General features: G+C 36.7%; 1 protein-coding gene and 1 long non-coding RNA gene across 2 annotated transcripts; one reads left to right on the forward strand and one right to left on the reverse strand.

Annotated features, from left to right (window-relative positions):
• Positions 1-827: 827 nt before the first annotated feature.
• On the reverse strand, positions 828-2284 carry LOC134202359 (uncharacterized). Its single transcript, XR_009977207.1, has 2 exons — positions 1915-2284; positions 828-1027 (listed from the first exon to the last, which is right to left on the reverse strand). It is a non-coding gene; the product is annotated as an uncharacterized LOC134202359 (long non-coding RNA).
• Positions 2285-10712: 8428 nt separating this feature from the next.
• Positions 10713-11672, forward strand: LOC134202360 (uncharacterized protein K02A2.6-like; the record flags this gene model as incomplete). The annotated part of the gene is made up of 1 exon (XM_062677375.1): positions 10713-11672. A coding segment is annotated over exon 1 (960 nt), but the record flags the coding sequence as incomplete, so codon positions are not given.
• Positions 11673-13516: the final 1844 nt, after the last annotated feature.

Consider the following 13516-nt stretch of genomic DNA (forward strand, 5'->3'; position numbering starts at 1 on the left):
AATGTCTTGCTTTGTACTGTGCATAAACAGTTATAACTGTGCCAACTACCTGATATTATTACACAATTATTCATAAATACAATTATTGGATACTTGTTTTTAACTCTGCCTGCATTGAAGTTTCATGATTGGTACGTGCGTTTGATTCCACTCCTCTCTATATCGATCAGCTGTTGTGAATCCTCTCAAAACTCTCTCGGGTTTCAACTTCCCGAGTTGAAAGAATACTTTTTCGGAATCATTTTACAGATCAAAATACTTTTTGCAAGCAATAATAGATCTAAATTATGATGAAGGTATTTGTCAAGTACCCCATAAAAAATCCTACCGATTTTCCCTCAGACTAAATCGATTCACGTCGGTAGGGTCGACCGACTTTGTTCCCGACGAATTTATAGATTGTTTCACCGAGCCTTATGGGACTTTTACAGGGGAGCCAACCGACGCGACGACAAACGAAATCGCTAGACGAACATCGAGTAAATCGAATGAATAATAGGTCAATTTCGATTTAAATGATATGTGACGAAGTCAGAATAAATAGAGTGATTGATCGATATATTGAATCTTATTTTGAGCGAACTAAACCAAATCTATAGATTGATCGGTGTGCAAAATAATGAAATTGTACGAAATAGGATGATCAATCGCATCAATTAATTTCCTCATAGAGCAGATCAGACTAAATCTATAGATTATTCGGTATGGGAAACAATGAAAGCAGACAAAATAGGGTGTTGAATCGGTTTAATAATTTTTGTTATGGAGCAGCGATCAGACTAAATATGTACATTGATCGGTGTGGAAAATAATTAAATTAGACGAAATAGGGTGTTAAATCGGTTTATTATATTTCCTCATGGATCAGATCAAACTAAATCTGTACATTGATCGGTGTAGAAAATAATGGAATTAGACGAAATAGGTGGTTTGGTTGATTTATTTAAACGGGTGGCATGGGTGGCAGGAATGCCCATACTTCCGCAAACCCTGGGATCGAGCGGGATTGCCTCTAATCTTCATGATGCTGCAAGAGAAAAAAGTAATTGTGAAATATTATGGGGGTATTTGCTCTATTAAACAACATCGCGGAACATCTTAGAATACCGAATCTTCTAGCCACTTTTATGAACGCTCTAACTTTATGATTCTTTAAATCAAGTTTTTATTAAATAGGCTCGGATATAGGTTAGACATTTCAGAAAACATTCCAATTTAAGTTTGAAGGTAGCCGTATAAAATGGTAATCTTGCCCACGGAATTTGTTCTCATGTATTTTCGAAGTTGTGACATTCACGAAATACTGTTATACAGGTAATAAATATCAAGAATTCCACCCTTTTACGGAGAAATGTTTTGTTTTTCGGTTCTAAACTTACATCCTTATCTGCAAAATTTAGGTATTTTCATCCCAATTTTTGTCACCATGTTTTCTAAATTTAATTAAAATTATAAAATTCGTGTACAAAATCCCACATGGAAGAGGCTACCTTTACGAGAAAAGTAAACTTTGTCGAGGATCCAGTAGTTCTAAAAAGGCCAAAATCGTGATAATCTGCTAGGGTATCTGAATAATTATTCAACGAACTTCCCAAGCAACCAGAAGTTCAGATTTTACTTAAATTTACTCTTAACCGAACTAATTGGTTCACTATGGTTCAGATCAAGTTCCAAGCATCCTTAACGGAACTTTAAAGTTCACTTAAAGTTCCGTTACATACAAAAAATTACTTAAAATGAGAGCTGATTAAGCCAAAATAGCCCTTCTTATCCGAACTTCTGGTTGCTTGGGTTATTTCCCCATCAATTTGAAATCTTTAGGTTACGACTTCATCCTGAAACCATAAAGTCGAAGATGGTGTTCTTGTCTTTTATTCTAACATATTTAACAATTGACTAAAATTGACCACTTACCTCGTTTAACCGCTAATTTTGGGAACATCAGTCTTCCGGGATGTTCCGAAATGTAACTCGACCTAAAAATCTCACTAATAAAGTTGCAATAATTAACTAAATATTAAAAACTCACTCTCCATCATTTCATGTTTTTAAACACAAGGACCCGATTTAGTCTGCCCATTAATCATACGTCCGAAATAAGCACCAAATACACAATCCATCGATTATTTTACCGATGAAATAGGCAATGGATTGCTCGCGACTTAATCGTTCAATAAATCTGGTGACGAAAATATGTAGCCTACGACAATCGACGTCGTCGGTGTAGAAATAGGTCGGTTTGATAGGCACCCGATTTCGTCGAGTGATCGTGAAATTTCGGAACTGTCAAATTTTTTATGGGGTAATTTGACTTGAAATTATTCACATGAAATAATGTTGAAATATGAAATGATTATCTAATGAAACATACGATCCATTGTATCTTTTCATTATTAAGTGAGAAAATGTTTGTAGGATTCGTGCGAAAGAACTAAAAGAAAGAAACTAAATATTCATACACTAATTGAATCATTTATTTGCGAAATTATGAAGAAAATGGTGTATCGAACCTCGAAAGGTTGATGCTTGAATCGTGTTTGGAAGCCGTATGCTACGTTCAGACAAGGCAAATGAATTGAGCAAGTCGCTTGAATCGAACGCGAACTGAACGTGTAAACACCTCAATTCAATTCACTTGAACGAAAAGAAAGTTGAACATGTTCAACTTTTGGCAAGTCAATTGAATTCAACTGAGTTGTTCAATTCACTTTCCCTGTCAAAACGTAGCAGTAAGGTAGGCAATTATTTTTGGTATGTTCTGCAAATGAAAGCGATTATATCGTGATTCGAGAAAAGCATCATGAGGGCCCATTCACAATCTACATGACGTTTTAGGTCGTGGGAGGGTACTTCTCTGAGCGTTAAGGACTTTATAAATTTTAGAACTCTACCATACATGAAGCGTTACTAGAGGCTGGGTGTGGGTTGACAATAGTTCAGCGTTATGTAATTTGCGAAAGAAACTTAACCGTTGAGTAGATTAACCTGTTTTACAAAAATTCTCAGCAACCTAATCGCAAGCATAGGATATTCTATCTGCAGCTTTCGGTTATTTTCTCCAGTACAAGTTATTGGTGAGAATGTTTTGATTTTAGAGTTTCACCTATACTAACGTAGTGCTACAAATCGAAAGCGCATGCCACCATTTGGCTACGGGTGCCCCCAGTATTGTCCAAAAAAGTTTTGGTTAATTATGTCGCTATACTAATGGAAATTGTGAAATAAAAATGATAGCTGACATAGTGTGGTTGTTATCCATTCATCTGATGTGCGAAAGCAGGTATGTTCATTCAGAAAACTCTTTTATTTGGCAAATGAAAAACTCTAGCACAGCCAGCCTGCATAAGTCAACGAAACATGGCTGCTAAAAAACCGAGTCAAAGTGATTTTTCATGCAAGATAATTGCTTTTAATAGTTTAAGAAGTGTGTAAATCTATAGTTATGAAGCAGATATATGTTTGATACACTTTTCTAAAGAAGCAGTGGTTAATATCTCGCTACAAATCGACGTATTATCGCTGAAATATTGATTAATTTGCGTGATGAGCCAATGTTACATCCAGGTCCAACATTACCGCCGGTTACCCTATATTGAATGTAAATATGATATTTTATTTCATCTGGCGCGATAAATTTTCAATAATTGCTCAAGTGATATGGTGTATTTACTGTAAATTGAAGCTCCTATATTATGTTCATTCGAATAAAGCAAGTACGAGAACTGTACGCAGTTCTATATTGCCGATTTCACCAATTTGAAGAGTTATGTGTAGATTGTGATTTGCCCGCTTCTTTTTCTCACACTCACTCTCATTTCGGGTTGATCGATTTTTGTTACTGAAATTTACCCAATTATAACCCATTACTCGTGAGTCACATTTAAGCGTGTACACTAAATCGATTCCCGCCATGATTTGACGTCTGTTTGTTTTCAGATTGAGCACTCACACACAAATATTATACACGGAAAATCAAACTTTTTTGAGTGTATTGAGTGTGAGAAAAAGATGACTGTGAGAAAAAAAATCTCGCAAAACTCTTATAAAGTGCAAAAAGCGCAATATATTTTGATTATTCCTGCTATTTATGACCATTACAATATTCCTATGATAGCAATTTGGGCGGAAAACTATCAATTAGCAAAATCAATCAACGAATCGATAAGTTGCATTCGATCGTTCCTGTGTATGATTGCATACAAGTTGACGGCTACGCAACAGAAACCGGAAAACGTCAACAACTTACTCGTGCGTGGGGGACTTTTTATTTGATTCGCGTTGAAAATGCTGCGTGAATGTTGCAATAATTCCAATGCTATTTCTTTTATCTATAGTCAGTTTATAACAGTGAATGGGGAAAAAGTTCACTAGTTTTATCAACCTTTATTATGTACTAAGACGCAAAGTTATGCGCCAGAAAAAAAAAACTTGGGCGCCGCTCCACTTGCGTGCTGTTCAACATGTTACAGTTACCCGAGCATACGGTTGGATGATGCGCCAATTCTGCACTCTGATATTTCTCTAATTTAACAAAACAATGGCATGATTGAGAAAATTTACGATGAAGTTACAAAATATTTAAGTTTCAATTTATTTTCCGAGCTGGAATGTATTTTATTAGTCAATGTGGCTTGAATGCTCTGGTAGGGGATCTAGTAGAGGATTTGAATTTGTTAAAATTGTGATCAGATCTGTTTCCTTGTTGATTAAATGAAAGGAACTTTCTGGATCATCATGTTCGCACAACACAATTGCAACATGATAACAGATTACGTGTGGTTATTGGAAGTTGATCGATCGAAAAAAAAACAACCAGAAATCGAGCAGAATAACATTTTAGGAGGAGGAGAAATGTTGAGCACCAAATGAAAAAAAATTATATTTTATAAAAAGTCGATTGAAACATATATTTACAAACTTACTCGGATCTCTATACTTCATTCAACATTTTCATATCCCATTTCCTCTGGCCGCATGTTGTTGATTTTTTGGTGGCTGGTGGTGATGGCGTTCGAATGCAAGTTTTTGAAACGGACTTGCATGTTATATTTTTAAATTAAATTCACTGAACTTAAATTCAAGGTAAACCGAATAGAAAGCAATTGAGACGTGCAAATCTGATGAAAATTCATTAAATCAGATGTGCTTCTACCGTTTCGGGTATTGATTGACCTAAAATTATGTTTATATACTTCATGAAAGTCTTTCGAAAAATGCCAATTTCTTCAAATTAGCAATATTAATCTAGCTATATTTCAAAATTTGGACGTGTTAGAGCATATCTGAGGACAGATTCGGATTCAGTGAGCCAAAATCTACTGAAGACACATCAATTGGTTCTGAGGACCCGCAAAAGGTTAAATTTTGTTCCCCTGCACAGTGTTGCTTTTTGCCGATTTCGTGCCCTTTTTTAATAACATCGTTTCTGTTGATTTTTTCGCTGTAGTTTGTTTGGAGAAGACGTTAGGCCTTTTTTTGAGAAAATCTGTAAAATGAATAATCCACCTAAAAGTGAGATAAAAATTTTGCTTAACCATCGAAACCAGATATGAGCCTAGTGTCTTCAGGAAAGTTGTAGCAGATGGTATTTCAAGCCACTTTGCCAAAGAGACCCCATACCTATGACTTATATAGTACGAGATATGTGACATTTTCTGTGGAAGGTCCCTGAAATCAGTTTTTTGAGCATAACTTTTTTTCTATGTTTCAGGCATTTTTACCACCTTCTACAAAGTTGTTTGGCTAACAAAAATACACGTTTTTGTAAAAGATTGCGAAGCTCTATCTCTTGAAATTGAAAAGTTATTTGAGAAAATGTGTTTTTTCTAGGGGTGTTTTAGAATCGTGTAACTTGTTCCGGCGCAAAATGGCGCACACAACTTTTTAGTACACTGAAACTGCTGTATGTCTACTCTTACCCACTGGTTGAACCTTGTGTTTACACGAAATTACACGTGAGTTATATAGATTTCAAATGTCCCACTTTTTTCTCTACGTGTACACTAAGTTTATGTAAATGCTATAGGATTTAAAAAAATTGACCTTTGATATGTGGCCAATAGGCCAACAGTATATTGCAACACGATGAACTGAGCTGATGTCTGTATGTGTGTATATTCGTGTGTATGTGACTATGTATAAACATTTTATAGACCAATTTTTTTGGAATTTAGCAATTAAAAATTTTATCGATAGGTGGCCAATAGGCCCATAGTATATTGCAACACTATGAATTGAGCTGATGTCTGTATGTGTGTATATTCGTGTGTAAATGTGTGTGTGTAGTCATTTTATAGACACACTGTTACAATAGACTCACACTGTCATAATAGACTCAAACTACCCAAGCAGTTTTCTGTGAAAAATTTTTAATTGCTAAATTCAAAAAAAAATGGGTTCATAAAATGTTTATACATAGTCACATACACACGAATATACACACATATAGATATCAGCTCAGTTCATCGTGTTGCAATATACTGTTGGCCTATTGGCCACATATCAAAGGTCAATTTTTATTTAAATATTATAGCATTTACATAAACTTAGTGTACACGTAGATAAAAAAGTGGGACATTTGAAATCTATATAACTCACGTGTAATTTCGTGTAAACACAAAGTTCAACCAGTGGGTTAGAGCTGGGCCGGGACTTGCAAAGAGGAAAAAATGTAACTTCATCTGCAACCAGCAAGCGCTGTCACGAATTGTCAGATGCAACCAGCACCTTTTTGTGTAAAAGTATTGGTATCCCTCAAAAAGTATTCCGAATGATTTTGTTTTACGAGTACTTTTTCACGTTGAAAAGTATTCTAGAAAAGCCGGACAGCCTAATATTGAACTGTTATGAATACGTGTTTTATTTCCGATAGGAAAATCTTTATAAAAATAAGTTTACGTCTCAGGGTAAGAGTAGACATACAGCAGTTTCAGTGTACTAAAAAGTTGTGTGCGCCATTTTGCGCCGGAACAAGTTACACGATTCTAAAACACCCCTAGAAAAAACACATTTTCTCAAATAACTTTTCAATTTCAAGAGATAGAGCTTCGCAATCTTTTACAAAAACGTGTATTTTTGTTAGCCAAACAACTTTGTAGAAGGTGGTAAAAATGCCTAAAACATAGAAACATTTTTCGCAATATCTCTTAAAAACACCCTAAGATGGCAAACTTAACTATGTGTATCAAAATTAAACATCTTTTCCAAAAAAAGAAAAAAATCTGACTTCCCTCACAAGTCATCAATCAAGAAAAAGAGAAACGATGATACCCTGCAGTATCACACACCACTGCTGGTCGGACGCTCGGTGGCAAGCGAGCCTCTATTGTCGTTGCAGAAGCAAACCCGCCTCAATACGACAAATAGAAGCACATGTTTGTGATTCAAACGCAACCGACTGTTGTTCAATTCTGATACACATAGTTGGGTAGAGAGAACAGGGTGTGAAATGTTGCCAAAGCAGATTCGATAGATACGGGGAATTGACTGATATCCCATCGTTATTAGCTGGTTATGGAACAACTTCTCGCAAGGGCAGCTGTTGTATAATTGGTAATACGTCCGTGTACTAAATGGAATAGTGTGGGTTCAAGTCCCACCGGCAGCCGAATCTTTTTCCGCAATATCTCTTTAAAACACCCTAAGATGGCAAACTTAACTACACACTTCGAAAAAGCCATGTAATTTTAGATGCTGCGTGACCGACACCCGCGAGCATCATTATTGATGCGAAATTGTGTCATGACAAATGTGAAACTAGGTTCACTTTGAAATTTACACGGCGTTATTATTGTATCAAAAATGATAAAGTTCCAGACGGGAATCGAACATTGGTCCGCTGCGCGAGCGCCATTCACGCTACCACCTAGCCATCACCGCTTCATGAAGAAGCAGAGATCAAAGTAAAACAAGTTCTACATTCTTCCGCGTATGCTCTATTCATTGCATCAACCCGTCGGCTGCTTGAGTGTTGGGTGCGTGTGTTGTCATTTCATACGTTCATCGCACCGGTTGCTGCGCTTTAGGTTCGATGGATGTAAATTTCAGTTTGTTTTTCATTGAAGCTGTGGCGATTGGACTGAAACTTTCGTGTGCATCCAAATTGACTGAAAAATACATCTCAATTCATATTACGTCTTGCGTTATTGTGTCAGTTTTATCTATTACGTCACCTGTGACATTAATAATTTTTTGGTGTGTATGTGTATCAAAATTAAACATCTTTTCCAAAAAAACATAGAAAAAAAGTTATGCTCGAAAAACTGATTTCAGAAACCTTTCAGGGAAAATGTCACATATCTCGTACTATATAAGTCATAGGTATGGGATGTCTTTGGCAAAGTGGCTTAAAATATCATCCGCTACAACTTTTCTGAAGATACTAGGCTCGTATCTGGTTTCGATGGCTAAGCAAAAATTTTATCTCACTTTTAGGTGGATTTATCTTTTACAGATTTTCTCAAAAAAAGGCCTTTTTCATATCTAACGTCTTCTCCAAACCAACTACAGCATAAAAATCAATAGAAACGATGCTATTTAAAAAGCGCACGAAATCGGCAAAAAGCAACACTGTGCCCTGTGTAATAGCTGCAAACCTGCCAAAACCATTATTTTTCCTTCAAAAATTTGTAAAAATATTTAAAAAATACGAGAAAAGAAATCTGCTAGAACTTACCTATCAGAAAACAATTCTCAGCTAATTCGAGTAAAAATATCGAAAGGGAGGGACAAAAGTTAAACATTATTTTTGTATCGTCCTAAATAAATCAACGAGCTTGTTGCTTTAGGTGAATGAATTAAATTATATTTTTCACATTGTTTTAGAAATTAAGGTCACAGATTGTACGTTCTTAACGGGTTTATTGATTTTGAAGGTTGCTATTAAATGATCCTCTCTTTAAGACAGGGCACAGCCTGGTGTACGCCAATTACCGAGGAATAACCCTCCTTAATTCGGCGTACAAAATTATGTCCAGAATTCAGTTCATCAGATTGAGACCTCTTGAAAAGTCTATCGTCGGCGAATACTAGACAGGGTTTCATGAGAGCCGAACAACGACGGCTTACTGATAATACTTGCTGGAAACAGAAATAAATTACGGACTTATAAGATGTTTTTTTCAATAACATGCTCGTATTATAGGGGAGGAGGTTCGGTTGTGGGCACCCTTTTGTGTTTGGTCCATAACTTTGGCCCTGGTTGATCTTATGTCGACATTTGCATAGCAATCGAAAGCTAAACTTATAACCTTACTATTGTCAGATTTTCTGGATATGATACACTGCGCAGCGTTTGTAATGTTTCCAAATGGGCACTTGCACAAAACTTCACGCGGCGAATGGCTGTCGAAAAGTACGGCCGCGCCAAACGATACACCGCAATGCTATTAACCCATAAGAATCAAGTAAACGGGGTGCAGAAAGCGCGGCGGTACCTTTCATGAAGGGTTCGCCGCGTGCAATTTTGAGAAAATCAGGCAATACTAGCAAAGAAATTAATATGATTTCATCGATTTGGAAAAAAATATTAACTATTTAAAAATTTGACATTTTTGGTCATTTTTATTTCGTGGTTCGGTTGTGGGCACCCTTGAAAACTTAGCTAGAAATAAAGAAGCATGAATAAAAACCACCCCGATTCAAAGACAAGGAATAGTTCATTCGTTCTAAAAGCCAGGAGACGCTAAAAACTCAAATCAATTCACCTAGCAGGGATCATGCCTCTCTCGGTGCAGTAAGCAGCATGTTGAAAAAATCACAAAAGAAAGGTCTAAATAGCACTTTAGGTAAATGGGTTTTATTTTTCATTGATTTACGTTTTATTGCTATGCATCACAGTCAAAAAAATCCTGATTAATCACCCTAGCGGCAATAGTGCCTTTCTCGTTCATTTCAAAAAATAATATTTTGGCCATAAATTTTGATCCCATAGTCCGATCTAACCAATTTTCAATAGGAAACAATGTCGAATGCAACTTGTTGCAAGCAAATCGGTCAACGCTTTGTTCCAAAAAGTGTGTGTATAATGACTAGACATGCCCAAAGAACAAAAATATTAAATAAACTCATTATTTCGAACAATTATGTCAAACTAATTATAAAAACTGCCTTAAAACGTTATTAAAAATAAGTTAAGGGATAAATAAAACGATATTGAATGATTTATCAATAAAATGAGGGTGCCCATTGTAGTATCGAGCTTTCAATATACCTTGTTTTATATTATTGTATCATACCTTTCATACACATCTTGGTGGTACGATACCTGACACATAAAGACTTTGTATCTAATAAAGATTGGCGCCAGTTTTACTTGTGATGTTGTGGGGGAAAATTGTATATATCAGTTAGTACTCTCTATTATACCAAAAGCTGTAACACTTCAGGAAGTAGAAAATGAAACGATAAAAGACGAAGTTATACAAGGAGTAATCCAAAGTCTCGAAACAGGTGTTTGGTGTGAAAGATCGAAGGTTTTTACGGAGCTTTGCAAATCAGGAAATTTATTACTTCGGGGAAATAGGGTACTATTACCAGAAATAGTACAAAACCGAATTCTCGAGCGACCGCATGAATCACACCCAGGAATGGTAACAATGAAAAGAAGGTTACGACAAAAAATGTGGTGGCCCCAGATGGATAAACAAGTAGAACAATTCGTAAAACAATGTAAAGCCTGTACATTAGTGTCAGCTCCCGAGCCACCAGAAACAATGCACCGAACAAAATTGCCTGAACAACCATGGATGCACATAGCAGCCGATTTCGTAGGACCTTTACCCTCGGGACATAATCTACTTGTTCTGATAGACTACTACAGTCGATTTACCGAAGTTGTCATCATGAAGCAGATAACAGCAAGTTTAACAGTTCGCGCTTTACATGAGACGTTTTGCCGTTTCGGTATGCCAGAGGTTCTCAGAACAGACAATGGACCACAGTTCATCAGTTCAGAATTACAGACATTTTGTGAGCAATTTGGCATCCGACAGGAGAAAACAACACCATACTGGCCTCAAGCAAACGGGGAAGTTGAAAGGATTAATCGATCAATCGTCAAAAGACTCAAAATCAGCCAAGAAACAGAGAGCGCAGATTGGAAATGGGACTTAAGGATGTTCATTCTTATGCACAATTCAACGCCTCATTCCACAACTGGGGTTGCTCCATCCAGTTTGATGTTCGGACGAATATTGAAAGACAAACTTCCGGGTCTATTACTGAAAAGTAGTAAGGTGCTCGAGGAAATTAGCGATTTTGATCATGTGAACAAAATGAAGGGTGCAGAGTATGCGGATAAACGCCGAAATGCTAAGCCAAATACAATTGAAATTGGCGATACTGTACTGACGAAGAGAATCCAGAAAGAGAATAAATTGTCAACACCATTCAGTGCTGATGAGTTCTCTGTAATTGATCGAAGAGGATCAGAAGCCATCATACAATCAAAGGACTCCAGTCGTGTCATTCATCGACACGTATCACATTTGAAGAAATTATCCACAGGAAACGGATCAAACGTTCCTAGTGATAATATGTTGAAATCAAGGGACGCGGCGGATACAAATGACAACATCGAGGACCACAATGTTGCTGAGTCCACCAAACAAACGAAGCCTTATGAACGGCCACGTCGAGTAATAAAGTTACCAGGTTACTTAGGTGATTTCAATGTAAATGAAGTTCATGAAAAAATTAATGAATAGGAGAGATGTAGTATCGAGCATTCAATATACCTTGTTTTATAATATTGTATCATACCTTTCATACACATCTTGGTGGTACGATACCTGACACATAAAGACTTTGTATCTAATAAAGATTGGCGCCAGTTTACTTGTGATCAACGCTTAACACAGACGTGTCTTTTTGTTCTCTGTCCGAATCTCCATTCCAAAAGCTAGAGTCTACACCCATAACCGAATTTCGCAGCCTTTTTGGAACGAGAAGACAAAAAAATTCGCGCTAAAATTTTGATGGCAATCGCCAAATTTTGATGGCCTCAAAAGAAATTAAATTTACTGTGTAAATACGCATTAGAACTCACTTTTTGAATTAAATCCTTTAATTTATGACACTTTGAAAAAGGCCAAAAAAAAACTTTCGTGTTGTTTTTCTTGCACGAAAAATTTATTTGTTTCTAGTTCAAAGTAGAGATGCCAAACAAAACATCATGCTATTATAGCAAACAAATGACGGTTGTCAGAATGACAGCATCTCTTATCTGTCAACAGATACATAGGGGTGCCCATAACCGAACGGTGCCCACAACCGAACCTCCTCCCCTTATAATGGCATTCGCAAAAGAACAATTTCGGCATCATTTGTGTCCTTTTTACTTTTTCATGCTGTTAGCTAAAAAAATCCCAAATCCAAATTAGCATCCTAGGTGCGATCACACTTAAAATGAAAGCTACTCAGGAAGAATTTTGCTTCCAAATTTTAAAGACATTGCTTCTTCCCACGTCAATAGTTTGAAGATTTTAAAAAGTATCTAACTACAGGAAATTTAGCTGCAATAAGAAATAAAATAGGAACAAAGTACACATAATGTTAAATAATTAGTTGAGGGCTTCAATCTTCTGTGCACATAATTAAGCAAGCGCGCTCAACGTCCCGCCGTAGGTAGAACGGCTAGAGTAACTCATTTCTCAGAGCAAGACTCAATCTTGCAATATTTTGTTATGTGCGAGTGTCCAAGGTAATAACACTCAATCGTGAAAGATGGGAACTCAATGTTGTTCGTAAATTGTACAGATCGCGATCTGTACAGTTTAGAATAAACGTCGAATCGGATCATGTTCGTCCGATTTCCATCGCTGATCTTGAGCGATAAAATCGTTTACGGGCTTTCCTCAGACTATTTCGAAGATTTCTTAACTCTGGTGACCACCATGGTTTCTTGGAAACAGGATTCGACTTCAGAACTTTCCTTGGCACGTGATTGTATATGACTGCGTTGAGACTATCGTAAAAATCGAAAGCATTTCATCCACTGTCCCTTTCATAAGCTTAGTATCCCATCTGATGAGAGAAATAGCATCGTTCACCTGCAATAATCGCAAGCTTGGAAGTCGTGAATAGTTCTGTAGTCTATATTGATCAGTTTCGCAGCCGTCCAGGAGTAAAATATATGGAAAATGGTGATTATCGACCGGAAGTAATGGTGATGAAGGCAGGATTTTACATATTCAGGAAGATTGATGAATGATAACCCATTGATAACCATTGATGTTGGAAAACCCGTTGACCTGGTGCATTCCTATCACGAATGAAGTTTCAATGAGAATCCTTTCGTTTTCAGTTGAAATATTCGACGGCAGGTATCCATTCGTATCGTGGTCTAATTGCCAATTTAAATTCGGGAGGTTGAAATCCCCTATCGACAGAACAGCATCAACATCTCTAGCTCGCTCCACCAGTAGCTTTGTTGCATTTACGTGAGCTGAATAAAGCTCTGCACTAGAGTTTGGCGGAATATATACGGCAACTATATACAAACTTCGTGATTGAGACT

This window comes from Armigeres subalbatus, unplaced genomic scaffold (genome assembly GCF_024139115.2).
Source record: "Armigeres subalbatus isolate Guangzhou_Male unplaced genomic scaffold, GZ_Asu_2 Contig1181, whole genome shotgun sequence".
NCBI classification, from domain to species: domain Eukaryota; kingdom Metazoa; phylum Arthropoda; class Insecta; order Diptera; family Culicidae; genus Armigeres; species Armigeres subalbatus.